Below are 23,681 nucleotides of genomic sequence, written 5' to 3' on the forward strand. Positions count from 1 at the left end.
TAAAGGTTGAAGCAGCAATGGTGAGCCTCCAGGCCGTCCAGGCGCACAATGCGACTCTCAAATCCCTAACCCCAGGTCTCATCGCGGTGTTTGGTAAGTTCAATCTGCTCCAACATGCCACCCGCTACGATGAAGCAATTGCTGCAAGATCCCCTCTCAAAGCCTTACACCTCACTAATCCCCTCCCAGTCGGCGGTACTTCGGGCATCGCCCTCTCAACCGCCCTCGCCCTCGCCCGTCAAACCCCCTCTCCTAAAATCTACCTCATCGGCCGCAGCCAGTCCGCCGCCGATGTTGCCATCGCCTCCATGAAAACCATCAATTCCTCTGCCCAGCCAACCTTTCTCCAAACCGACATATCCCTTCTCAAAAATGTCGACAGCGTCTGCGCTGAGATTGCGGCAAGAGAGAGAAAAAAGTGAATCTGCTCTTCATGACACCCGGATACATGACGCTGAAAGGCCGGGACGAGACGGCCGAAGGTCTAGACCGCAAATTCGTCCTGCATTACTACGCGCGGATGCGGTTTATCACCAACCTGCTTCCCCTCGTGAACGCAGCCGCTCAAGACTCCTCTGTCAACGGCAACGCCAGACTATCCCGCGTTGTGTCTGTCCTAGACCCGATGGTCTCCGTCCGCGCGGGCGGCTCCGGCACGCTCGACTTCTCGGACCTCAGTTTGAAGCACACCTTTAGCCTCAAGAAATGCGGCTGGCACGCTAGTCTGATGGGTAATTTCTTCCTGGAGAGTGTGGCCCAGCAAAACCCGCATACCTCCTTCATCCACGCATACCCCTCTGGCGTAGCCACGGGCGTGTTGCGTGAACTACCGGCTGGACGCGTGCTGTCGGCCGTGCTGACGCCGCTGTTAAGACCATTCATGGTGCCTCTCGAGGAGAGTGGAGAGAGGCATTTGTTTGCGGTAACGAGTGGGAGATATCCTCCGAAAGCTGAGGGGGAGGATATAGAAGGGGATGTCGCAGTTGGCAGCGATGGGACGAAGGGGAGTGGGTGTTACTGGGTGAGTTGGGACGGTGAGGTATTTCCGCCAAACAAGAAATTGGAGAGGACGAGGGGCCAGAGCGGGGCAGAGAAGGTGGTGCAACACACAGAGGAGGTGTTTAAGCAGGTGTGCGAACACGGCAAGACATACCCGTGAAATGTCATCGAGGGACAAAGTCTCAGCTGGTCGAGATGAGATTGCACCGTGGTCAGTTCCTGGGATGATACAGATTGCCAATTTAGCTCGTCCAGCAAGCAGCATGCATGATCTCATTCTCCGGACTAAGGAAACGGGTTTGGGGTCGCCATGCTCAGATTTCTTGTTGCATGCTAATGGCAGTGTCTAATTATTTGTTGAAGTCCTCGTGTCACGGTGCTTGACGGCTTGTACACGTGACCGCTGTGTTTTGTCGGAACGAACAGCCCTATGGAGACCGGATTAGTAGTTAATCCGGTCTCCATAGGGCTGTTCGTTCCGACAACTCACATCAACCAAAAAAGCTAGGCTTAGCTTAGATCTTGTCAAACAATCCTGGTGAAAACTGCCCGGACGAACGTACCTGTGTTTGCCTGTGCTGTAGCTTAAGCGCGGTTGATGGTCAAGGATCGTGTTTTTTTTCATCATGACCGCCCCATCAACTTCGGCTTGAGACTGTTTACTTTTGCTCAACTCACAATATCCATTTTTCCTAATGGTGTTCACCGGTCAAAAAGGTTCATATCTGAGGTCAATTTCAAGTACTCTAGTTTATTTGTTCGTCCTGTATTTCAAGGATGGTTCATGTTAAGAGTTATTCATGTTGTTGTTTTCATCATTACTGTATGCGCCATCAACGATGCCTATCCTCTCTTGTTATTTAACAGTCAAAAATGGGGGTTTTCGGGCCAATTTTGGATACAGGATCACCATTAACTATGAATGTCAAACACTCCGCCACTCCGCCACTATTCGATTCTGGGCAATAGATCAACAGTCAAAAAGACTCCATAAATTGACTAATTAATTTTAGCACTCAACAGTTAAACGATAGTTACCTAGGGGACGTGAAGTCGCGCTTGGAGATTCGATACAATTTGACAAAGGCTTACCCGTTCTAACTTCTATTTGGTCCGCCTGGAAGTACCTCTGAAGACAAATCAATTTCTTATCATGACACGCACCTTATATTCCGTGTCACAGAGGAGGCCAAGCATGTAAGTCAATTTGCGGTTGATCAGGGACATTGCGGTGGCAGTCTTCGGGACTGGGCTGAATAGAGTTTCACTCTATATCAGTAACAAAACAATGCTGACTCCGACTATTAGTTTATACCGAAGGCCTTGCGTGAAGTCAGTACAGAAGATAACGAACCCCCTCTGTACTATCTTGTTGAATCGAATGTCTGCTCGGACAAGCGAGAGGGTGTTCAAGATTGAGTTGCAAGACGGCGAACCTTTCCACTCAGATCTCATCGGCGCCTCTAAAGAGCAATGTCAGAATTGGGCCCTAGAGAAGTGGTTCCAAGCTAAAGTCAAATCCATCGAACCGAATTTCATCGCTATTGCAGACGACCGAAGCGCTCGAGACGGGACTCTACTTATGAGCTTCTACTGCCCCAAAATTAGCCAGGAAGAGCCTACTTTCGAATTTGACGGATGGGGACCTCTCCTCCCAGAGGCCAACACCTGGTACAACTTCAGAATTGATCATCGTGCAGCTGATGAGATCCATGGAGCTCTGATGTGGGCCACACGGGATACTGCCTATCCGACCTATTTTGGACTCCCAGAAAACTTTGCGGATGAGTCTGGCATCTTTGATGTATTCAAAGCGATTCCCTATGTTAATGTTGAAGAAAGTGACGAGGATGTATAGAGATCTGGCACCTTTCACTACAGAAAATACCAGCTTCGCTTTTTTTTCTCTCTAATTAAAGTACGAAGAGAAACATGCACTGTACTTTCTAGTCATTCTAGATAGTCACTTGTTACTGGTCGGTTTCCATCTCTACACAGACTACTAGGTATACGGCAGCAGGTACCAGGCATCCTGGGGGCAGCTACAAGGCACCCATGCTTATCGGTTTGGAATCGACACATACTGCGCGGTGCGAAGGCTAAGAGTGTCGAACAGTCCCCACGACTGATATGGCTTCCGTTTACTGGAAGTCCGCGAATGCAACAACTCTTCGGCTAGCCCAGGCAGTAAACCCGAGTGGGGAAGGAGCAAGCCGTCATTCAATGAAGACGCCATAATAAAGTGACTCGCGATGATTTAGGAAACGCAATGTTTCATATAGATTCTACGGGTTATAAGCATTCAACTAGTGAAATTGATCAAGCTTGTTCGGTGAGATGAGATTGATCGTTGGGGTGTGGAGCACCCGCGGCGAAGCGGTGTGGGTGGTCACGGCACAATTAGATCCTGTAGTTGTGGTGACCTGGAGACTGGAATTTCCAGAATGCGGGGAATTTGCGGCCCCCGCAGCAAATTGGATAATAATCTCTCAAGCATCACGGGGCACTGACTCCATTTTCTGCATGTCTCCGAATATAGCAGCCTGTTAAATAGGAGAAACGTAAATGGTTCCAAGGTCGGCTGACCTATTTTGCGTGATATTACCTAAAATCTCGGCTTGCCACGGGGCTATACTTGCCCGATCCAGCCGATCTTTCCGCTTATGACCAAACCCGAGTCTGGAACACCAAATTTTACGTGATTTCACAAGCGCCGCAAAGCATTGCCCAGCATTCGTTTTTGGGGTTGGTTCAAATAGCGTCATAATGATACACCTCCCCCGCAGAATCTTTATAAGGCGAGATGTTCCCCGGACTTTGAGTGCCGAGCCCAATTCCAGGTTATCCCCCTATACGTTACTGCCCCGGGTACCTTATTTCATTCAACTCTAATTCGATGTAAGTAATGAAGATGTCTTCTCCTGCCTGACAGTCACTCATAAAATACCTTAGTCAATGTTCCAGAGTCAATCCTCTCCTATCATGACCATCCAACCTTTAGAGCGTCCTTCACAAGGCTGGAAATGCCAACAATGCGGACTCCCTGGCGTTCGCTTATCCACGCGCCCAGTTGGCTCCAATGAAGCTACCAGTCGGGCATACTACAAATGCGTCCCATGCGATCGCTTCCTGGGCTTTTGCCCTTGCACCACGCCAGGAGCCAGGACAACTTCGACGTGTCCGTGTGGTGAACACAGCGATGCCGAATCGCCGGGTCTGGAGGACCAGGTGCCTCGCGGTGTCTCCATGCTTTTCACGGAGCAGCAAATATTCAACCCTCACAACCCGAATTCAGGGTTCGAAGAGGATTGGGAAGCAAATTGCAGTCCCGGTTTCATGGTTTCAAGGTTCAAGGCTGTGGGAATAGAGTTGCCTCCCTGGGCGTGAAAATGATGCTTTTTGAGTTTTCATTTCAATTTTTCATTTCAATTTTTCGAAAAACATAGCGAGACTTGTTTACTTTACCAAGAATCTATACTTGATTGTTACCCACGAAGCTTTTGTTAGTAGGGTTTGAGAAGTACGCTGTACTTCAACATCGACTAAGTTTAGGAAAGAAGGCAGAGGGCGGTGCAAGAAGAAAAAGGGCGGTGTGAGTATCAATCTCTATGCTTTATTGATGGACGATAGCCGAGGAGACAGCCCTTTGACAGCTTCGGTTGTCGTTTATGTCTTGCCTCTCCCGTCTATTAATAATCCCATGAAGTCCTTCTCGTGTTCGTTACGAACACATCTCATTCATGGCCCTCTCTTCCTGCCCTTGCGTGCTTAACCCTTGACATTGTAAATCCTCCTCGTCTTCGTTCTGCCTGCCGCCTTTGCTCTATCAGCTCATCAAGCAGCTGATCCGGGGTTTTCCCAGCCCTATATGATTGTTCCATCGAGCCTCCAGCGCCCACCAAGATTTTAATCAATTCCTCTCGTGCTCTATGAGGAGCATCGCGGGGCTGCGATGGATCAGGCATTCCGTTTTCATCCGCCCTCCTGTTAACCCACTTGCGAAAACACGAACTTCTGATCCAACGCCCTGGGTACTACCTGGTGCTCAGGAATTGATTCATTACTCCGAGAGCAACCGATCGATCCCACCTTGGACTACTTTCGACAAGCATTGCCCCCGCAATGGCCGGAAAAAAAGAAGAAAGGGGACGCGGACGCCTGGCCGGAACCCCCAACCGACCAGGACAGCCGTGAAATAAGCGCACACGCGAAAAGCTTACTGAAAACGACTAAGCAGTGGAAGAATGCCGCTGAAGGAGGCGGCCTGCCATCACCCGAACGCTTTTCCCAGTTCCTGGAGGCCGTGATCTCCCTGGCCACTAGGATGAAGGAAAGCGAACTGCTCGCTGAATTTCGGCCTGATAGAGTCGTAGAGCTACAACATCATTCTGTGCAACAATATCACCTAAGAGGAGCCCATAAGGACCCTCATACACTAGAGACCTCATACACTGGAGATCCATCTGTGTCGTAGAAATCAGGCTTAATATCGAAGTCTCCATGGTCAAAGTCCCGGTGAATTTGATGGAAGCAGGGGTACGCCATGGGAATTCGATGCAAGGATGAGATGGAGAATAATTGAAAAAGAAAACAGCATAGAGAAAAAAAAGAGTGACAAGATGGAGAGGAGGTGAAAGAGAAGAGTGGTCAGGAAGTAGGGGATGGTGGTAAAACTGATTTCAATCGGGGTCCCACTCCGACAATGTATCGGCACCAACAGTGCGTAAGCCTAAGCCTCACTCACAAAAGCGGTAGCATCTTAGATTGGAAAGCCCCATCCGCCAGGGAAAATCTCATACGTCCACAGGTGCATATATGACTGCATTCGGGTTCTAGAGTATATTCTACAACTATCCTCCGACGGATCCAAATCAATCTCAAAAATAACGAGCGACAGGTAGTTCGGTCACTTCAAGACCAGCTCGGGAGTAAAGAATGTGGGCCATGTCCCACAGGACTAGTCTGCGCTTGCCTATAGACCATGGCCATCAGGTAGCTTGCTTATTGCATTTAGGCACGAGAAAAGCCAAAGAGCGAGAAGCCAATGGAGGAGGAGGAGGCCTGGCTAGAGGCGGGAGTGGGAGTGGCAGAAGGAGTACCACTAGGGGTCACAGTCGAGGAGGGAAGAGCAGGTGGGGTGAAGCTGTAAGCACGCTTCTGGGGGATCAAAGAAGCCAGAGCGCCGAGAGCAGACTCGGCCTCAGAGGCGAGGGAGGACAGGCCACTGGGAATGGGCGAGTCGGCACGCTTCTGGGGGACCAGAGATGCAAGAGCGCCGAGAGCAGACTCGGCCTCAGAGGCGAGGGAGGACAGGCCACTGGGAATGGGCGAGTCGGCACGCTTCTGGGGGACCAGAGATGCAAGAGCGCCGAGAGCAGACTCGGCCTCAGAGGCGAGGGAGGACAGGCCACTGGGAATGGGCGAGTCGGCACGCTTCTGGGGGACCAGAGATGCAAGAGCGCCGAGAGCAGACTCGGCCTCAGAGGCCAGCGAGGATAGACCGGTAGGAATGGCCGAGTTGGCGCGCTTGAAGTTCAGCGAGGCGGGCCATCCACCGGAAACCGGGGTACCAGACGAGGTACCGAGCGGAGTACTAGCAGGAGTTCCAGTTGGGAGAGACAGGCTAGTGCTAGAAGAAGCGAATGGGTTGGGGAGACCAGAGCCGGTAGGGAAGACGTAAGTGCCATTGGGGTTGAAGGGGACAGCGATGACAGCGCCAGAAAGGGCGAGAGCGAGGGAAGCGATGGAGACCTTCATTGTGAAAGATTGGAAGATGAACTGGATAGCAAGTTATGAGAGAGTGATAACTTAGGACAAGAGACTGGCTCGATCAGAGAAGAGTTGGATCTGTTTGATGATGAGCAGAAGGGAGGGACATGGAGGGGTCTTTATATCTTTTCAAGACGACTTTTGCCAGAGTAGAGGATCTGCAGCACATCGTCGAACACCCGGAATCTAGCTTTCCGGGCCAGTGACTCCAAATCGCTTTTGTTCATCGCCATCGAGGGTGGAGATAAGTCGCTCCAAGGTCCCTCGGCCCTGGCCTGGACTGTGTAGGGTTGGAGAGATCTTCAACATCGGGGAACTCCAACGTTGCTGATATGCGGTATCAGGACACTACTAGAGTGAAAGCGAATTGAGCTTCCGATGCAGATCAGACACCCGGCTGGGAAAGGCTCCTGGTGCTGAACTATGGGTCGCGGACAGAATACATATCGATTGTGTGAAGTGATGCGCGAATTGTTCACAGTCGGCTCCACCAAGAGTACTTTAAGTTTGTCGTTTTAGAACGCATCTGGAATTTGGTCCAGCTGCAGAGGCGGAGGTTCAGGTGCTTTGTGATGTGATAGGATCAGAGCAGGAAGCGATATTGAGATAGCAGGTTCAGGGACCACCATTAACCGGTGCCGATCGACGATCCTGCCGATCACCGTTGGCTCGCCGTTTCTGTCCATTCATCCGACTGTTCGGGTTTGGTTCGCCTGTGAGCGTTGTTCACCGTTAGGTTTTCCGATGGTGAACCGTGGTTGCAATCGGCTCCTCCCCGCGTTGTCGAGCACCACTTGTACCTAACTCTCTCGAGCCCCGGGCAGGTTTGGTCGGTATCGGGATCTCAAAATCCAGACAATGCCGAAGGACAGGTGCACATGGGCGTCGCATGGGCGTCGCATGGTCTCGCATGATCTCGCATGGTCTGACGCGACGTCACCCTTGAATCAAGTTATGCAAGGCACGTTGGAGATGGGGATGCACCACGGAAACGAGCCTAACGATCACTGGCTCTATTGGAGATCTCCTGTGCGGAACGCGTGAGAACTCGGATGTCGGCGCAAGAACGAACGGTGATCGACTTGATCGCTGCGTCGATAGCAGATCGCCGATGTCATGGGCCTTGGAGTGGACGGAATTGCCACGAGCACCGTAAAGCGAAGGCAGAAGTCCGCTTTTCACTCCCCGACGTCTCCAATCCGCCACATTCCAGTAAGCCATTGCTACATGCCTCTGTTCTTAGACCAGCATCTCAACACCAGGGAAGCTCAAATCACGGGTACCCAAGATGCGCCTTAGTTCTCTGCTGCGTCTCTCAGACCCCCGGTAAAACTCCCGGTGATGAGACTTCGGGGAGAATCCACCCAGTAATCCACTCTTCCCAAAGATCGGTTTGTTCAACCCTGGTCTCACGCGAACCGACACGATAAGCTTCCATAGCCAATGATCGGACCTTATTGCCGTCCCGTGCTCTCCGTTCCTTGATAATAGTGGGCAGAAGAGACGATGGCCCATTCCAGGTCGAATCCGAACCAGACTATCGCACTCGTGGGCGGCAATGTGAAATGCCGAACTACGCATCTCGAGCCCGCGAAGATTGTTGGGCGAGAAATGGCATCGACTGGAAAAATAGGAAGGACATCAGCACCGAGTTTTGACCGAAAGTTCCATCCTCAACAACGGGACTTGGGGTCGGGAGAACATCCGCAGATCCGAAGCTCATGGGATCATCGAGGCTAGTAAAATCATTACCTCTAGGACTTACGGTATCCACAGGCAGCTGTCCCGGCCGCGGTTGCCTCGGAGGAGCAAATCGGCTATCTAGAGGTACAAAGCTGTGCAATCCGAGGTTGACTAGACATTGAAAGGAACCCGTGTTCCATTTCAGTGTCTCCCGGGCTCGGAGTATATTTAAGATTGATCGTCACGGTTCGCTAAATCACATCGCACGGATTCGTATTTATCGTATTATGGATCATTACAGCTTCTTAGCCCGAGTCCACTCGGGTTCAAGGTTATCACCGATGGCACGAATGGCCTCCTTCTCGAGCTCACGACGAGAGAGCAACCCATCACGCCTGGAGACCTTGGAGGCGGACTCCTCACGAGACATCTCGACGTGGATGTAGACAGCTGCCCGCTTGCCGCTGAACATGGCGTGCGGCACGTTGGTGCTACCGTCCGAGTTGGCGTCACCGATGGCGAAGACGCTGCTCTCGCTGGTGCGCATACCACTAGTGACGTCGATCTTGTTGTCGGTCACGTTCAGGCCCATTTGCTTGGGCAAAATGGAGCGCTGCGCGGTCGCGTAGTTGGTGATGAAAGCGCCGCGTTCAATGGGCTCGCCCTCGGTGAAGTGGATCAGGAACTTGTCGAACTGAGTGTCGGTCGTGAAGTTCCGATGGGTGGCACCGTTCTGGAGGCGCTCTATGCACTCGATTGTGCGGTTCTCGATCTTGATGTTCCAGGCCTTGAGCTGCTCCTCCCAGCCCTTGTGCTGATTGGTGGCAGCGGCTTCACCTTGAGGGTTCTGCGTACCATTGACAAACGCGATAATATCGGAGAACAGGGTGTGGGTCTCCAACACGCTCCCCAGCACATCGGCAATGCTGCCGAGGATTCCGAGGGGCTGGTCACGGTGCTCATAGCCGTCGCACCACGGGCACCAGAAGATGCCCTTCCCGAAGGCTTCCTGCAGGCCCGGAGTGGCGGGCAGTACATCGCGCAAACCGGTGCCGAGTACGATCTTGCGAGCGGTGTACTTCTTACCCGTATTATCGGCAACAGTGAAGGAGGAGACTTCACTCGAGCTGATGGGGGTGATCGAAGTCACGGTATTGTTGCTCCAATGAGCCGTTGGGTACCGAGAGATCTGCTCTCGGGCCAGACCACGGAACTGGGCAGGTGGAGTTCCTTGCACACGTTAATGTGATGGCGGGGAATGCCGAGGTCAAGCTTCAAAACATACCATCATTGCCGATCACGTCGTGCATCTCCCGAGTCACATCATTGCGGTAGTGGTGATTGTCAAACAGCAGCGCCGTTCTTCGAACGCGAGAAACACCGCTGAGAGCACTGAGACCTGCAGGACCACCACCAACGATGATGACATCGTAGTCGGTCGTGGGGATGGATTCCGCGAAGGCGAAGGCCATGGCGGAAACGACGGACAGCAGGGCGGCGATTCTCATAGTGACGGACGAGAAGAGGTAGTTCCCTGGAGCACGAGAAAGTCATTGGAACGGGGAATGGAGCTCTTTTTTAAAAGGCAGCTGCCCCCAGCTACGGGATCAGGGAGCCCACTCGAACCCACTGGATCATTGCGTACAATTACGCCAGAAGGGCAGATCAAGATCCGGACTGGGTATCTGTGGAGGGGAGCACGCAGGATGCATGCTCAGCTCATGCTCCCTTCATGCATAGCACACACTCGGCGAGCTGAGCGGGCTGCAGCGATCGTCCAGATCGACATGCCTTATGAGAAATCCAGCTCTCGGGTGCTCCGGATTCGTTGCTCGCGTGTCGAACGCAGAATCGATATTTTCAATAGCTGTCAATATCCTCCGGATAGTGCTGCCTTGCATAACATCACATCACTTCAGGGCTAAAGAAGAAGGCTGGTTGACAGGGAGCGGGAACGAAGGTGAGGAAGATCGACGCCAATGATGGGGCCATTCATCGCCCCAATGCACGCGCAATTGGCCCGGGCGATCTTGGCAATGCATCATGACGATTCGTTGAATAATGAGATCCGAAAGGGTCCCAAGGTTTCTGTTGAGGTACGTTGTCTTCCCAGGTTGCATTGTGCGAGGAATTGTTACCGGAAGTATTCAGAGATGTCCCCGAGTAGCTACTAAAGCTATGCGGTAACGTGCGTGGTCAATCCTCGGCATCTATTCGGCTCGATCAATTACTGTTGTTTCTTCTTTGTAACTTGCTTGTTTATGCCGCTGCGGGTCTGAATCGGTTCCAATCATCGGGTACTCCGATTCTACCAATTTCATAGCCCGATGCCAACATTTGAATGACCTCATACAAACCCTACGCGGTTCGGCAAACGACCAATACTTAGGTTCCTAGTTCCGTCTAAACTCTCATCCACAGTCACAGTCACACCGAAGATACCTCTAGGCAACTGCTCCGCGCGCTCCCGGTCGCGTCCAGTGCACGGGACTGGTGGCAATGGCAAATGTGTATGCTGCGTATGATCCGTCTTTGTGCTATTTACCTGCCTACCAGGTCGTCTCCGCCACTTCTTGGCGTTTCACTTCCGTTTTAATGCTCAGACCTTGCCGCTTTTTGCTCACTGAGAAGAAATAAGCATAGGGGTGAGCACCCCGCAGAAGCGAACCTCAACGAAATGCACTACGCTTGATTACGCTCCGGTTGGATTCGGATCTGGTGCTATATCCAAGTAAAGTGTCTTCAATCTTTCACGATACATTTGAAGTTTAGACATATTTCAGTGCTGGAGGATTTAGCCGCGACCATGTGTCGTTTGGAACTGCTCTTAACCCCAAGACAAAGAACGGCAGGCACACTCTATAGAATCAAATTATGATCGTGCATTGTACTCATGGGCCTCACGATGAGCCAATTTCAGCTTGAATGATTCGACGCGACGCAGCACCTGGATTGTATGTACACTCGTTTACCGACCCATCCAGCCTCCGTCGACCGTGTGCACTTCGCCGCTCACGTACGCGCTGGCCTGGCTGGCCAGATACACCACCGGTCCCTTGAAATCATCCGGGCTTCCCCATCGTCCTGCAGGGATACGCCCGAGAATACTGGCAGCGCGTTCCTTGTCCTGAATGAGGGCGGCGTTCATGTCGGTCGCAACATAGCCCGGTGCGATAGCATTGACGTTGATTCCTTTGGACGCCCACTCGTTCGACAGCGCCTTCGTCAATTGGGCTACGCCACCCTTGGCTGCCGCGTATGCCGGTACGGTCAGTCCACCCTGAAAGGACACGAGAGAAGCCACGTTGATGATGCTGCCGCGCTGGCCGAACGAGTTCGGCGTACGCGTGAGCATATACGCGCCTACGTCGCGACAGAGAGTAAAGACCGTGGTCAGGTTAACTTGCAGGACCTGCATGCATTTTGATGAGCGTACGCTAGTATGTACAGAATTTCTCACATACCTCATCCCAGTCGTCTTGTGGGAAAAGATGACTCGGATGCCGTCGCTGAATGCCCGCACAATTCAGGAGGATGTCGATGTCATGGCCGCCCTTGATGACGGAGTCAACCAACGCAGATACTGATTCCTGCGAGGACAGGTCGGCTGTGTAGATGGTGGCTTTGCGGCCCAACTTCTCGATCTGCTCTTTCGTTGCCGGGTTGCTGGAGTCTCTTTGGACTAGTACAATGTCAGCACCGGCCTCTGCTAAAGCAATGGCCATCGACTGGCCGATGCCTCGAGTGCCGCCAGTCACCAGCGCAGTTCTACCCGTGAGTGAAAATAGATTCATGATATGTGTTGGCTCTCACTCGGCGGGAAGAATGCCGACTATATACCGAGGTGCATGCTGGACCCCCACGCCCTCCCCGCATCGAGTGGGGGACGACGACATCCCGGAGCTTGCGATTCTGACCAATTATCCGATGCTATCAGGTCTGCTTCTACGAAATGCGGGATTCCGAGCGTATGGTCTTGCAGCAACAACCATATTACGCGCCCAAATTCAAGACCTCCCGTGAAATTTGAAGCAGCTTATGTGATCGAATTATCTATTGACTAGACACGGCCCCTTGGTCTACCACTCGCGAATCGATCCATCCGGCCCGTAGAACTCCTTCGGTTGCCAGGGCTCGGTGACCTTGCTTATGCGCCGCACCAGCTCCTCGTCAATTTCAATTCCCAGACCAGGCTTGGAGGGGGCTGCTACGAATCCGTCAGCAATTTCAAAGACGGTCTTATCCACCAGGTAGCTGTTCAGGTCAATATCACCGGCCTCCACGTTGTAGTGCATGCCGAGAGACATTTCCTGGATAACAAAGTTGGGTGTAGACACGGCCACCTGCAGAGACGCGGCGAGAGCAATGGGACCCAAGGGACAGTGCGGAGCAATGGCTACATCGTAGGTCTCGGCCATGTTCGCAATGCGCTTGGTCTCGGAGATGCCGCCCGCGTGGGCAATGTCCGGTTGCAGGATATCCACCGACGCATCTTCTAGGAACCGCTTGATATCCCACCGAGTGTATAAACGTTCACCGAACGCAATTGGAATAGTGGTGTGGTTGGAGAGCTGCTTAATCGCCTCGGGGTGTTCGCAGAGTAGCGGCTCTTCGATAAACAGAGGTTGATGCGGCTCTAAAGCCTTGGCCAGCTGTTTTGCCATCGGACGGTGCAGACGACCGTGGAAATCTAGACCGGCGTCCAGGCCGAGGGCCTTGACCTGCTTGAGGCGCTCCACGCAAGATTGGATTGCCGAGGGCGAGTCGAGCCAGTTCATGTCCTCGGTGGCGTTCATCTTGATACATTTCAGACCCTGCGCAATGCGTGCCTTGCTATCAGGCATCAGAATCAATTCACATTATAACCGAAAAGAGGGGAAATACTCACGCAGCAGCCTCGACATCGCTCGGGCGGTCGCCTCCAATCCAAGCGTAGACCTGCGCCTTGTTGCGCACCTTGCCGCCCAACAGCTGGTACACAGGGACGCCCAAACGACGACCCTTCATATCCCACAGCGCAATGTCAATTCCAGACATGGCCGACATGAAGACGGGCCCGCCGCGATAGAATCCCAGGCGCCATATTAATTGCCAGATATGTTCGATGTCACTGTCCGAGTTAGCCGAGACGTATCTTGAGTTCGACAGGGCGCATACTCTGCTTCCAATCCCACGATGCGCGGAATGATCTCGTCCAGCGCGCCCTCCACAGCCAGTGAATGACCCTCGAGGGTGCCCTCGCCCCAGCCGAACTGGCCCTCCTCGTCGGTGATCTTGACGAACAACCAGCGAGGTTTGACCCGGAAATACTCGACGGACTTGATTTTAGCCATGGGTGTGAAGAGATGCTAGAGATGTGCAATCGCAAACCGACTACTGGATACCCCTCACCATATAAGCCACACGGCGAGTCGCAGCCCCCATCATCCCACGGTGCACCCCACGCCGTGGGATGAGGCCGGTAAAAGTCCGGGTGAGTGAGGAGCAGATCATTTCCCCACTCTAAAGCCGAGTGCATCACTGTCTTATTGGCGGAAGAACCCAGCTGCGTCCTTCGTTTGTGGAGATCCAAAGAGGACCGAGAAGTGGAGAATTCCAGCTCGGCTGCCCCCACGCTTTCGGGTGGAGACCGACTTCATCAGGTGGATCATCGATCCTATTTGCCGAGTGGGGTCCTGCTCGTAACCGAGCCCTTTTTGACGTTGAAATCCCACGGCGCAGACAGCTCTGGACTGAAGCGAGCGCCATGACCATCACACGGGCAGATATTGCGCAGCACAAGAGTCGTGAGTCGTGCTGGGTTGCCATCCACGGAACTGTTTACGATGTAACGGGTATGAATCGATAGGATGACGTCTGAATATAAGAGGCTCACCCTGGCAGACTTTCTTGATCATCATCCTGGAGGAGCAAATGTCATTCTACGCTGCGCCGGCAGGGATGCCACTGATGATTTTGATTCCGTTCATTCAGCCGAAGTGCTAAAGGAGTTGCCTGACACCGCGCTGCAAGGGCAGATTGATGCCGCAGAACTGGCATCATGCGAGAAAACAATAATCCCCAGTGAGAAAGCCACTGAAACTCGGGTTATCGGTCCACCGCCCCTGAGCACGTTCATCAACCTGCACGACTTTCAAGAAGTCGCTCAGCGGTATCTGCCTGCCAATGCGTGGGCCTACTATTTCTCGGGGGCTGACGACGAAATTAGCAAGCGCAACAATGCCCGTGCCTATCAGAAGGTTGCACTACGGCCGCGTATTTTGAAGAAGGTGCCCAATGTCGATACAAACACTTCCATTCTCGGCCATGCGGTATCCCTTCCCGTCTACATCTCACCCTTGGGCATCGCAAAACTTGCTCATCCAGATGGCGAATGTGCCCTTGCATCGGCCGCTGGCAAGGAGGGTGTGGCCCAGGTCCTTGCAAACGGTGCGAGTATGCCAATCGAGCGAGTGATGGCGAGTCGTGTCTCGAACGAACAACCGCTATTCTTCCAATTATATGTCAATAAAGACATCAACAAGTCAGTGGAAGCCGTGAAACGCGCCGAAAAAGCCGGTGCCCAAGCTATTTGGATCACGGTTGATTCGCCGGTGGTGGGTAAGAGAGAAATGGACGAGCGGCTGAATCTGGCGGTGATGGTACGTGTCGATTCAACTCAATCATATCTACAGGGCTAACGATATCCAGGCAAATGATAGTGATGCCTCGGGCCAAGGTGTTGCCAAGATCATGGCCAGTTCTATCTCGCCGTATATTGACTGGGAGATTCTTACATGGCTTCGAAATCTCACCAGACTTCCTGTGGTGATCAAGGGTATCCAGTGTGTGGAAGACGCCGTTCTGGCCTACGAGCACGGTGTTCAGGGGATAGTCCTCTCGAACCACGGAGGTCGCTCCCAAGACACGTAGGTTATCCAAAGGAGCTATTCAATGCCCACAAAGCTTACTCTCATAGTGCCCAATCTCCACTTCTAACGCTGCTTGAGATACGCAAATTTGCACCCCATCTGATACGCAGTAATATGCAAATTTTCATCGATGGCGGCATTCGCAGAGGTACCGACGTTCTCAAGGCCATTGCTCTGGGAGCAACCGCAGTCGGCTTGGGTCGACCTTTTCTGTTCAGCATGTCCGCTGGATACGGAGAAAGTGGCGTCCGTCGGATGCTAGAGATCCTACGACAAGAGATCGAAGCCAATATGATTTTCCTGGGGGCCACAAGTCTCAAGGGGCTGCGGCCGGAGATGGTAAATGCCAGCCGACTGGAGCGGGATTTGATCGGCAGTGTCAAGCTGTGAGGCGATTCTTGTATCTAGTATGATATGGCAAACTCAAGATTACAATACCAGAAGCACTTCGTACCTTCCCAGGCTATAAATACTGAGTAGAGCAGTCTGAGCTGACCCTTTCTTTGCCCGTCGTTTCATGCCCTGTATGGAACCCCCACGCCGACTTCGGCACGAGCCCCGCGCGCCCCGCCTCGAGGCATCTTCAGGGAAGCCCGCGAGAATGACCAACTCGGCGTACCCCTCAGATAGAACGCCGACTTGTCATCATTCAAACTGACAAACACCATGTCCGGCCAGATCGATATCCTACTATACGGCCTGGGCGCGTACGTGATCCGATTCCCTGCGCGATTTGCGGTCGCTAACGCGCCATAGCATCGGCTCCTTCTACGCCTTCGTTCTGAGCCGGTCCGAGCGTGTACGCTTGACGGTAGTCGCTCGATCAAACTACGAGGCTGTCAAGGCAAATGTAGGGCGGTGACTCTGGATTGTCAAACGTCGGTTTACTCCGGTCGCTCATGGAACTCTAGGGAATTACCATCAACAGCGAGAACCACGGCCAGCACAATTTTCATCCACACCGAGGTGAGTGGGACTCTGCATTCAATCTAATGCTTCTCATACTTACATTAAGCAGTGGTGAAATCCCCATCCGAGGTGTCTGCCGTTGACTACGTAGTGTGCGCCCACAAGGCCATCGATCAAGAGGACGTCGCGGTGCAATTGCAGCCCGTGGTGGATCAGAACAGGACGACCATCGTGATTATCCAGAATGGAGTTGGTAACGAGGAGCCATTCAGGAAGCAGTTTCCCGGAAGCTCCATTCTGACCTGCGTGGTAAGTTTTTTGACGGGTGATCGCTTTGTTTCGAGACTAACGATGACAGACCTGGGTCGGAGCGACACAAATCAGTCCCGGTATCGTCAAGCACACCAAGTCCGAAGATATGCAGATCGGCCTTTTCGCGAACGCACAGGTTGAGAAGGCGACCGAACAGCAGCGACTCGATACTTTCACAGACTTGCTCCGCAACGGCCAAACCCGGTTCCAGATTCTCCACGATATCCAACGAAAGCGATGGGAGAAGGTTGTATGGAACGCGGCATGGAACTCCATCACTGCATTAACGATGGTGGACACCCAAACCTGGCTACACTCGTCAGATGACGCCGAGCCATTTACTCGCAAGTTGATGCTTGAAGTCATCCACATTGCTCGCGGCTGTGGTGTGGCCCTGCAAGATGAGCTCCCCGACCAGCTCATTGGAAAGATCAAAGCCATGCCAGGAATTGGCAGCAGCATGCAGACTGATTTCAAAAATGGGCGGCCAATGGAGATTGATGTGATCCTGGGTTTCCCCGTGCGCAAATCACGGGAGTTGGGCATCTCGGCTCCCTATTTGGAGACGCTCTATGTCATCCTGCGCGCGATAGATGGTCGACTGCGTGCCGCACTGTAGAGTCAGCCCTAGCAAAGTGTCGGAACTGACGAGGCCATAAAGCCTCCACGAATGATGTGTTAGAAGGTCGAAATCCATACATCCAATGAAACTTGTAATAGGCCGATGATTGCTCATGGGTACACTGTATACAGAAGTTGCATCCCACGTGTGATACCCTACGCACTTCTCCAAAAAGTCAAAGAAGTCATTTGGATTTAAGCAGCGGCAAGCCACGAACGGCTCGGAATTCTTACCGACGGCTGGGGATCCATATTCCCCACGCAGGATTTTGCTGAACCGTCCGCATGCCCCCACTCCCATGAAGTTTGGTGAGAGATCAATGAGCTGTCGCCGTGGTAACCGACTCGCTTCCGCTTTGATATAAATGAGGAGAACGGTCCGCCCTCGGCCGAAGGCGCGCACGCAGACCATGTCGAGATCTCATAGGAATAGGTTGGTCACAAGTTGATGCTTGGATAGAGTGATAGATCGCCTGCCCGGGTGAGCAGTCATAAAACAACCCTACCAAGCACTTGAGGTATTTGGCCGGGTAGGGAATCGATCCGTATACCTGTACTAGGCTTTTATCCAGATGTAATGGGCACGGTCAAATAGGCATATGCATGAAAAATGTTGAATATCCAATGACTATTAGACATCGCGGCACCCTGGTTCCAACATCTCATTTACAAAATCATTTGGCGCCATCCATGCCGACCCTTGCCCAACGGCCCAAATGCAACGAGACAAGGTAAGAAGGCCAGCTCACTTGTCCGTTGATCTATATGTCAAAGCGCCTGAAAAGCCATTTTGAACGCCAAATATCACAATATATGCAAGAACCATGATATCCAAAAATCAATGTCCAAAAGAAATCAAAATCGTCATCACATATATACGGCCAGGGGCGCGGTTAATTCCGCGTCCGGGAATGCAGACCTGAGAATTCCTGCAGTTGGATGTACGTGGTCTTGTCGGTCACTGTCTCAAGTTCGGCATCGGGGCCGGGAGGGGAAGTGTCAGGGGCCGGGTTGTCAGGAGGTGGAGTGTCAGGAGGTGGAGTGTCAGGAGGTGGAGTGTCAGGAGGTGGAGTGTCAGGAGGTGGAGTGTCAGGAGGTGGAGTGTCAGGAGGTGGAGTGTCAGGAGGTGGAGTGTCAGGAGGTGGAGTGTCAGGAGGTGGAGTGTCAGGAGGTGGAGTGTCAAGAGGTGGAGTGTCAGGAGGTTTCGGCTCGGGCGGCTCTTCGTCGACAGCAAATCGCCAGCGGCCATCGGAGCCCATAAACATGCGGAAACCGTAACGCTTGTCCAAAGTGGTGAGGTGAGCACGTCGTTGGGTACTGTTCCACTTATGCGTGTCATCAAAGTCACGGAGCATCCGACTGTGCGCAATCCAGGGTATGATAGCTCCAATGGACCGCGGCATCCGTGGGCCTCGAAAGCGGCCTCGCCGGGTCCCAAAGACGAGTAGAACGACCAGTGTGTCGAATGCGATGATGATCAAGGCAATTGCAAGTGAAGGCACCGAAGGCGCCATGGTCCAGGTGCTTCGGATGACAGTGGCGTTGGTGGCCTTGATGGGCTCGTCGAGAGTGTTGAGATAAATGTCACGCCAAATAGAGAAATAGGTACTATATACCCATTCATAGACCTTTTGAGTCAAATCTATCATTCTCTCGGGCTGGAGAGAGTCGAAATCGGGATCGTCGCGTTGATATAGCCGGGCAACAAGGAACCCAGCCCAGTCGTACGAAGAAATATTGTACGATCCGTTGTGAGAAGTGGTGTTGCCCACGTAACTTTCCGGAATGGCTGCAAACACTTTGTTGAATTGACCCAGGCTCACCGTGGCGTTGTCAAACATGGGGCCCTCCGTGATAGATGAGTTCGCAATGGGCTCATGCCCATCGATTTGGCCCTTCTGGTCGAAGATGAGAGAGTAATTCTGCATCTGAACCTTAGGTTCGCAGTGCAGGGCGACGGTGTTGTTGTCGTTAATCGGGGTGTCTGCTAGATAGTCCCAACGGCCGACCACAAGAACTGTGGAGGTCTGACAGACATCGGATCCACTCACATCCGCAGGGGATAGGAAATGAATTGACAGAGCAATTCCCTCATCTTTGCTCTTCAAGGATGGCATTCGTGCAACACACTTCACAGACGAGTCATCAAACAATGTATAATGCCAATACTCATGCCCCGATGTCGTGTTCTGGTAGAGAGCTTCATTTGGTAAAAGGGTTGTACAATCCAAAGATGCTCCCACGCCGAGAGTGGTTGCGCCGTAAAGAACATCCGGATCACGGTTGTGGATATGGACCGGAATAAAGGACTGATTCGGACTTGTCCAAGACAACATAGGAACTCCACTGGTGATGCTAGTCTGGATTAAGTCATACTCGGTGAATTCAGCCGCAAAGTCCGTGCGCCAAAACGTGGACTGACTAAAATTCATGGTCAAATCATTTGTCGGCAGCGTCGACGACATTAAATCTTGGGTGAACAGGCCACCTGCAACAACGGTCAAAACCATGTTAATGACACAGGCCAGAGATACCAGACCAAGCAAGACGTGTCGGTCACGGGCGGCTTTTAAGAAGATGGCAAAGGGGCTTTGAGAGGAGTAGTTGAGTGAGAGGGAAGCTCGTGCGGACGCCATCCCGCGTTGGAGGTGAACCCAAGGCTCCAGAACACTAAGGTTCCGTTGGATGGACGTACACAAAGCGCTGATAGATGATGCGACGACCGAGGGCAAGAAAGAAAGAACCACTTGGAGCGTGCTCGAGTCCGATTGGGTCAAATGCCGGAATCGGCCATCTTTCACAAGAGAGGAAATGACCAGCCCCATCAGAATAATGACCGCCGCCAGGGCTAAAAATTCAACGATAAAGAAGGGTATGAGAAGGAAATGCGGCATAGGATCGTTGGAAAATTGGAGGTTCTCGCCAAGCTGCACGGGCGAACCATCTTCGGCAAGTATCTCCAGTTGATTGCCAGACGGGCCTGGCCGCCAGCGACATCGGGCGTTTCGAAAGATACGACGCAACTGGCGGGTGGAGAACTGATGGAACTCGGCGTGCGGCTCGGCTAAGACGTTTGAAGGGTGAAAAATATTCGCAGCGATACTGCACATGGCGCCAATGGAGCCGGGGTCGCTTTGGAGAAACGTCTCACGAGATCGATACAAAAAGAGGAGGTAAACGGCGGTTAAAGTGGTTAGGGCTAGAATGAGCTCAGACCAAACAGCGGCAAAGTTCACAACGGCGATAGCGACCTGAGTTGTGACGCGAGTGGCAGGAACTATGGTGGGATCGCAATCAGGGTCAAAGAGACGACCGAGAGTGAGGACAAATGTCTGCTTGACATCATGGGTGATCTTAGCCTCGAACTCGGCTTCGGTCATGATTGACGACGTATCGAGCACCAGAAGTGGCTGGAGATCGCCCAATTCTTGACTGATGACCGGAAGTTCCGTGACCGTGCGACCGCCGGTGGTAGCGTTGTCGTGAATGAAGAGCATATCGCTAGTGTACGGGGCACGTTGAGAGAGGAGCGCTTGGAAATGATCGATGTTGAATTCCGCCGAGGTGAGGGTACGCGTGGTCGCAGGGTGAATGTGGATGGATTCGATGGAGCTGTTGGAGTGCATTGAGACCCGGGCATCCGCCTTGTGATATGTGATATCACAGGCAAAGGCGATGCCGGAGGCAGAAAATTCGCTCTCGTTGAAGGGTTTTGACTCGGTCGCATTGATTGCGATAAGCATCCCATAGAGGTCGTATGGGTCGCACCCGGTTGCCGTGAAAGCCTGGGTCCTATTCGGATATTCGGATGCGGCCGAGCCGCTAATCACCGGTTCCCAGTATCGGACCTGAAGGTAATTGGTGAAGGGAAAGAAGATGCTCTCGTAGTGGAAATCCAGCTTGCACCGAGCCGAATCACCATACGTATCCTCCATATCGATGCCACTGGCATTCCATGAGACCATTGGGACACCGTCCGTCGGCTTCTCGATGGTGACCGAGAGATTGTCATCTACCGCGACATTCTGACACGTTGTTTGGGCCCAGTACAGCTCCTGATCCAATGTCCATAGCGTATCCTCGCCCACATCATTGCTTTCGTCGTTCGGGATCTCGACCGGGGCGATGGCAAAGAAGGCGGACCGGGTACGACGAAGTCGCTCATCGGTCGAGAGCACGGAGTCTACGGTATTGTTTGCCTGCGTCGACATCCACGTCGCTTGAGTATCCAGATCCACCAGAGTCGGCCAACTTTTCATCGTTGCATGCAGGACCAACTCCACCTCTCGTAGCTCGAAGACGGTACTTTGCAGGGCGGGGAGAATCATGCGGATCGAAAGCGTAATTAACGAGACCCAGAGAACGATCCAATGACGGCGGCGGGCGGCATTAATAGGGGTGAGGATGGTCTGGCCGAAGTTGTAGTTGATGAAGAGAACGGTAGCCGGGGCCCCGTCGGGCTGCGATAATTGGAAATAAGGCTCGAGTCGCAGGACATCGAAATCGGTCACCGTCCACACCATCAACAGAAGCAGGGCGAAAATGATGGGCACATAGTTGTAGCCGAAGGACTCCAGCCGGGTGACATCGTCCGTATCGGAAAAGAAGACCAGTCCTCCTTCACGACTGCTATATTGCCGTAATCCCTCCAATGCTAGGAGCATGGTCAACATTATACACGCGACGCCGACGAGGTAGGGGGGTCGTAGGGCCACCGGGCGCCAGCCTCGTTGCCGGCCGGCGGCAGGTGCCAGGAAGGGCGCGATGAACGCTGGAGAGAGTCGGCACGGTCAGCATTGCGACTTCTTCGTCAGTCCCATCCTTCCACTCGATCCTCCCCAAGCGGAGACGGGGCAGGATGAAGACCGATGGGGTCAAGGGACCAGCTTACCAGCCCATGTTGCCCAGAACCCCCGCGCCTCTCCGCCATCGACGGACATGCTGGATTGAAGCCCAGGGAAGGCGAGTTCGGGAATCGCAGGGCATTGCCAAACTTGCGTTCACAGGACCCTGGGATGCACGAAATCGTTGCGATTCCGCGGCTGGTGACATGACGTTGCGGACGAAGCTTGAAGAGGAAGAAATCCAGCCCGGTGGCGAGGGGCCAATCAGCTCCTGGGGGCTCGTGGTTCCTACTTTTCCCCCTCGCAGACGAGTTGGAATACTCCGAGCCTATCGTAGAATTTACGCAGTACATTGTCCTTCTCTACGGTCCTTGTCCCTGGCGTGCGACGACCGCGGATGCCTGGAAATTCTCCCACGGTTGTGGCCGGGACGCAGCCACGGTGCCTTCGGTCCGGGAACGGACTCGGTCGCGGCGTGTCTTGGCATTGCGGTGCAAGTTTATCGACTCTCCACTTGCCAGGTTTTCGTACATTGGCATCCTCAAAGATGTGGTGCGCATATCGAGCTCCTGCAGAAGTCTAGGGAAGACAGGTTGGCTGACGCGAAACTTCAGGAGCCAGTTCGAGTTGATAGCTTATTCAACCGCGATATTGATGAGCTCGAAAGAAACAACTTCGACTCGGATGCTCGGGCCGACCTCGTAGACGACGTCTCCTTCGCGCCGGGCGACCAGGTTCCCGGTAGTGTGAAGCTCCGTAAAACATTTCACAACGTGCGTACAATATTCCAATTGGGGAAAGCGGGGCAATTTTGCTGACGCGTCCAAAGCCGCCGCTCTCTTGCGCAAAATCCGCTGTCCGATTACACGGGACACGGCTACCGACTGGGTATACGACTGCACCCCGTATGGACAAGAGCATTGATTTCGTGAGACCGATTCGCGAAGGGCCGAAACGACGTTGACGCCCTATATCACAGATGCGACTCGGACGGACGGCTCAGGAACAATCGACTTCTAGCTCGGAATCCTCGCCGCTCAGACCACACTGATGCCGAACTACAGATCCTACGAAATAATGCGTACCCGGGGTCTTTGAATAGTGTTTGGCTCGATTCACCAGCGGCGTTGGTATGCCTGTCTGAGGCAATCGGATCATCGTGAAGGACCGCTCGTGCTTGGATTTGAACCGTTCTACGGAGGCGGGCCGGAGATCGATCGGAGTGGGGTGACAGGACGCGGGCATCGATGACGTTGTCCCTCGACGGGGGTCGAGGGCGGTCTTGAACCGAGATTAGGTCCGTCGGAGGCGGTGCGCGCACCCCCTATCGGGTGCATTTATGTAGTTCAGGCGGGTTCCGCCGCCCGTGGCGTGGCTAGAGAGGTGCAAGAGGCGCGAGCATCTGGACGCCACTGCTGTGCGCCTGATTTCCCTCAAAGTAGAGTCCGCCACTGACTCGGGCGTATCAGTGATAGAGGAGAGTTACATTCAGACTAGTGGTTGGCGTAGATCTGGCGCCTTTCCGCGTATTATGATCTAATTCCAGGAATCAGTCTGACTCGGAAGTTGAGACATTAGTAGATTGGAAGAACGATGCGGTGAAGCTTCCCCGCTTGGATGTCACTTTGACTTA

General features: G+C 53.1%; 11 protein-coding genes across 11 annotated transcripts; 6 read left to right on the top strand and 5 right to left on the bottom strand.

Moving 5' to 3' along the window:
- Positions 1–17: 17 nt before the first annotated feature.
- On the top strand, positions 18–422 carry N7498_009028 (uncharacterized protein; the record flags this gene model as incomplete). The annotated part of the gene is made up of 1 exon (XM_058456090.1): positions 18–422. One exon carries the CDS (start codon positions 18–20, stop codon positions 420–422), a length of 405 nt encoding a protein of 134 aa, XP_058306078.1.
- An 11-nt stretch (positions 423–433) lies between these two features.
- Positions 434–1,159, top strand: N7498_009029 (uncharacterized protein; the record flags this gene model as incomplete). The annotated part of the gene is made up of 1 exon (XM_058456091.1): positions 434–1,159. One exon carries the CDS (start codon positions 434–436, stop codon positions 1,157–1,159), a length of 726 nt encoding a protein of 241 aa, XP_058306079.1.
- Positions 1,160–2,380: 1,221 nt separating this feature from the next.
- On the top strand, positions 2,381–2,857 carry N7498_009030 (uncharacterized protein; the record flags this gene model as incomplete). The annotated part of the gene is made up of 1 exon (XM_058456092.1): positions 2,381–2,857. One exon carries the CDS (start codon positions 2,381–2,383, stop codon positions 2,855–2,857), a length of 477 nt encoding a protein of 158 aa, XP_058306080.1.
- Positions 2,858–6,009: 3,152 nt separating this feature from the next.
- Positions 6,010–6,756, bottom strand: N7498_009031 (uncharacterized protein; the record flags this gene model as incomplete). The annotated part of the gene is made up of 1 exon (XM_058456093.1): positions 6,010–6,756. The coding sequence occupies one exon, from the start codon at positions 6,754–6,756 to the stop codon at positions 6,010–6,012; it is 747 nt and encodes a 248-aa protein (XP_058306081.1).
- A 1,990-nt stretch (positions 6,757–8,746) lies between these two features.
- Positions 8,747–9,959, bottom strand: N7498_009032 (NAD(P)/FAD-dependent oxidoreductase; the record flags this gene model as incomplete). The annotated part of the gene is made up of 2 exons (XM_058456094.1): positions 8,747–9,681; positions 9,737–9,959. The coding sequence occupies 2 exons, from the start codon at positions 9,957–9,959 to the stop codon at positions 8,747–8,749; spliced, it is 1,158 nt and encodes a 385-aa protein (XP_058306082.1).
- Positions 9,960–11,419: 1,460 nt separating this feature from the next.
- N7498_009033 (uncharacterized protein) lies at positions 11,420–12,245 on the bottom strand (the record flags this gene model as incomplete). Its single annotated transcript, XM_058456095.1, has 2 exons — positions 11,420–11,863; positions 11,916–12,245. The coding sequence occupies 2 exons, from the start codon at positions 12,243–12,245 to the stop codon at positions 11,420–11,422; spliced, it is 774 nt and encodes a 257-aa protein (XP_058306083.1).
- A 285-nt stretch (positions 12,246–12,530) lies between these two features.
- Positions 12,531–13,784, bottom strand: N7498_009034 (uncharacterized protein; the record flags this gene model as incomplete). The annotated part of the gene is made up of 3 exons (XM_058456096.1): positions 12,531–13,284; positions 13,340–13,561; positions 13,609–13,784. 3 exons carry the CDS (start codon positions 13,782–13,784, stop codon positions 12,531–12,533), a joined length of 1,152 nt encoding a protein of 383 aa, XP_058306084.1.
- Positions 13,785–14,197: 413 nt separating this feature from the next.
- On the top strand, positions 14,198–15,752 carry N7498_009035 (FMN-dependent alpha-hydroxy acid dehydrogenase; the record flags this gene model as incomplete). Its single annotated transcript, XM_058456097.1, has 4 exons — positions 14,198–14,285; positions 14,335–15,092; positions 15,142–15,359; positions 15,410–15,752. The coding sequence occupies 4 exons, from the start codon at positions 14,198–14,200 to the stop codon at positions 15,750–15,752; spliced, it is 1,407 nt and encodes a 468-aa protein (XP_058306085.1).
- A 276-nt stretch (positions 15,753–16,028) lies between these two features.
- Positions 16,029–17,202, top strand: N7498_009036 (ketopantoate reductase family protein; the record flags this gene model as incomplete). Its single annotated transcript, XM_058456098.1, has 5 exons — positions 16,029–16,069; positions 16,119–16,212; positions 16,274–16,328; positions 16,381–16,580; positions 16,630–17,202. 5 exons carry the CDS (start codon positions 16,029–16,031, stop codon positions 17,200–17,202), a joined length of 963 nt encoding a protein of 320 aa, XP_058306086.1.
- An 895-nt stretch (positions 17,203–18,097) lies between these two features.
- Positions 18,098–22,144, bottom strand: N7498_009037 (DUF3433 domain-containing protein; the record flags this gene model as incomplete). The annotated part of the gene is made up of 2 exons (XM_058456099.1): positions 18,098–21,975; positions 22,096–22,144. The coding sequence occupies 2 exons, from the start codon at positions 22,142–22,144 to the stop codon at positions 18,098–18,100; spliced, it is 3,927 nt and encodes a 1,308-aa protein (XP_058306087.1).
- Positions 22,102–23,012, top strand: N7498_009038 (uncharacterized protein; the record flags this gene model as incomplete). Its single annotated transcript, XM_058456100.1, has 4 exons — positions 22,102–22,297; positions 22,356–22,600; positions 22,663–22,821; positions 22,878–23,012. The coding sequence occupies 4 exons, from the start codon at positions 22,102–22,104 to the stop codon at positions 23,010–23,012; spliced, it is 735 nt and encodes a 244-aa protein (XP_058306088.1).
- Positions 23,013–23,681: the final 669 nt, after the last annotated feature.

The sequence above is a fragment of the Penicillium cinerascens genome (genome assembly GCF_028974065.1).
Source record: "Penicillium cinerascens strain IBT 15544 chromosome Unknown scaffold_4_segment0_segment0, whole genome shotgun sequence".
In the NCBI taxonomy this organism is placed as follows: domain Eukaryota; kingdom Fungi; phylum Ascomycota; class Eurotiomycetes; order Eurotiales; family Aspergillaceae; genus Penicillium; species Penicillium cinerascens.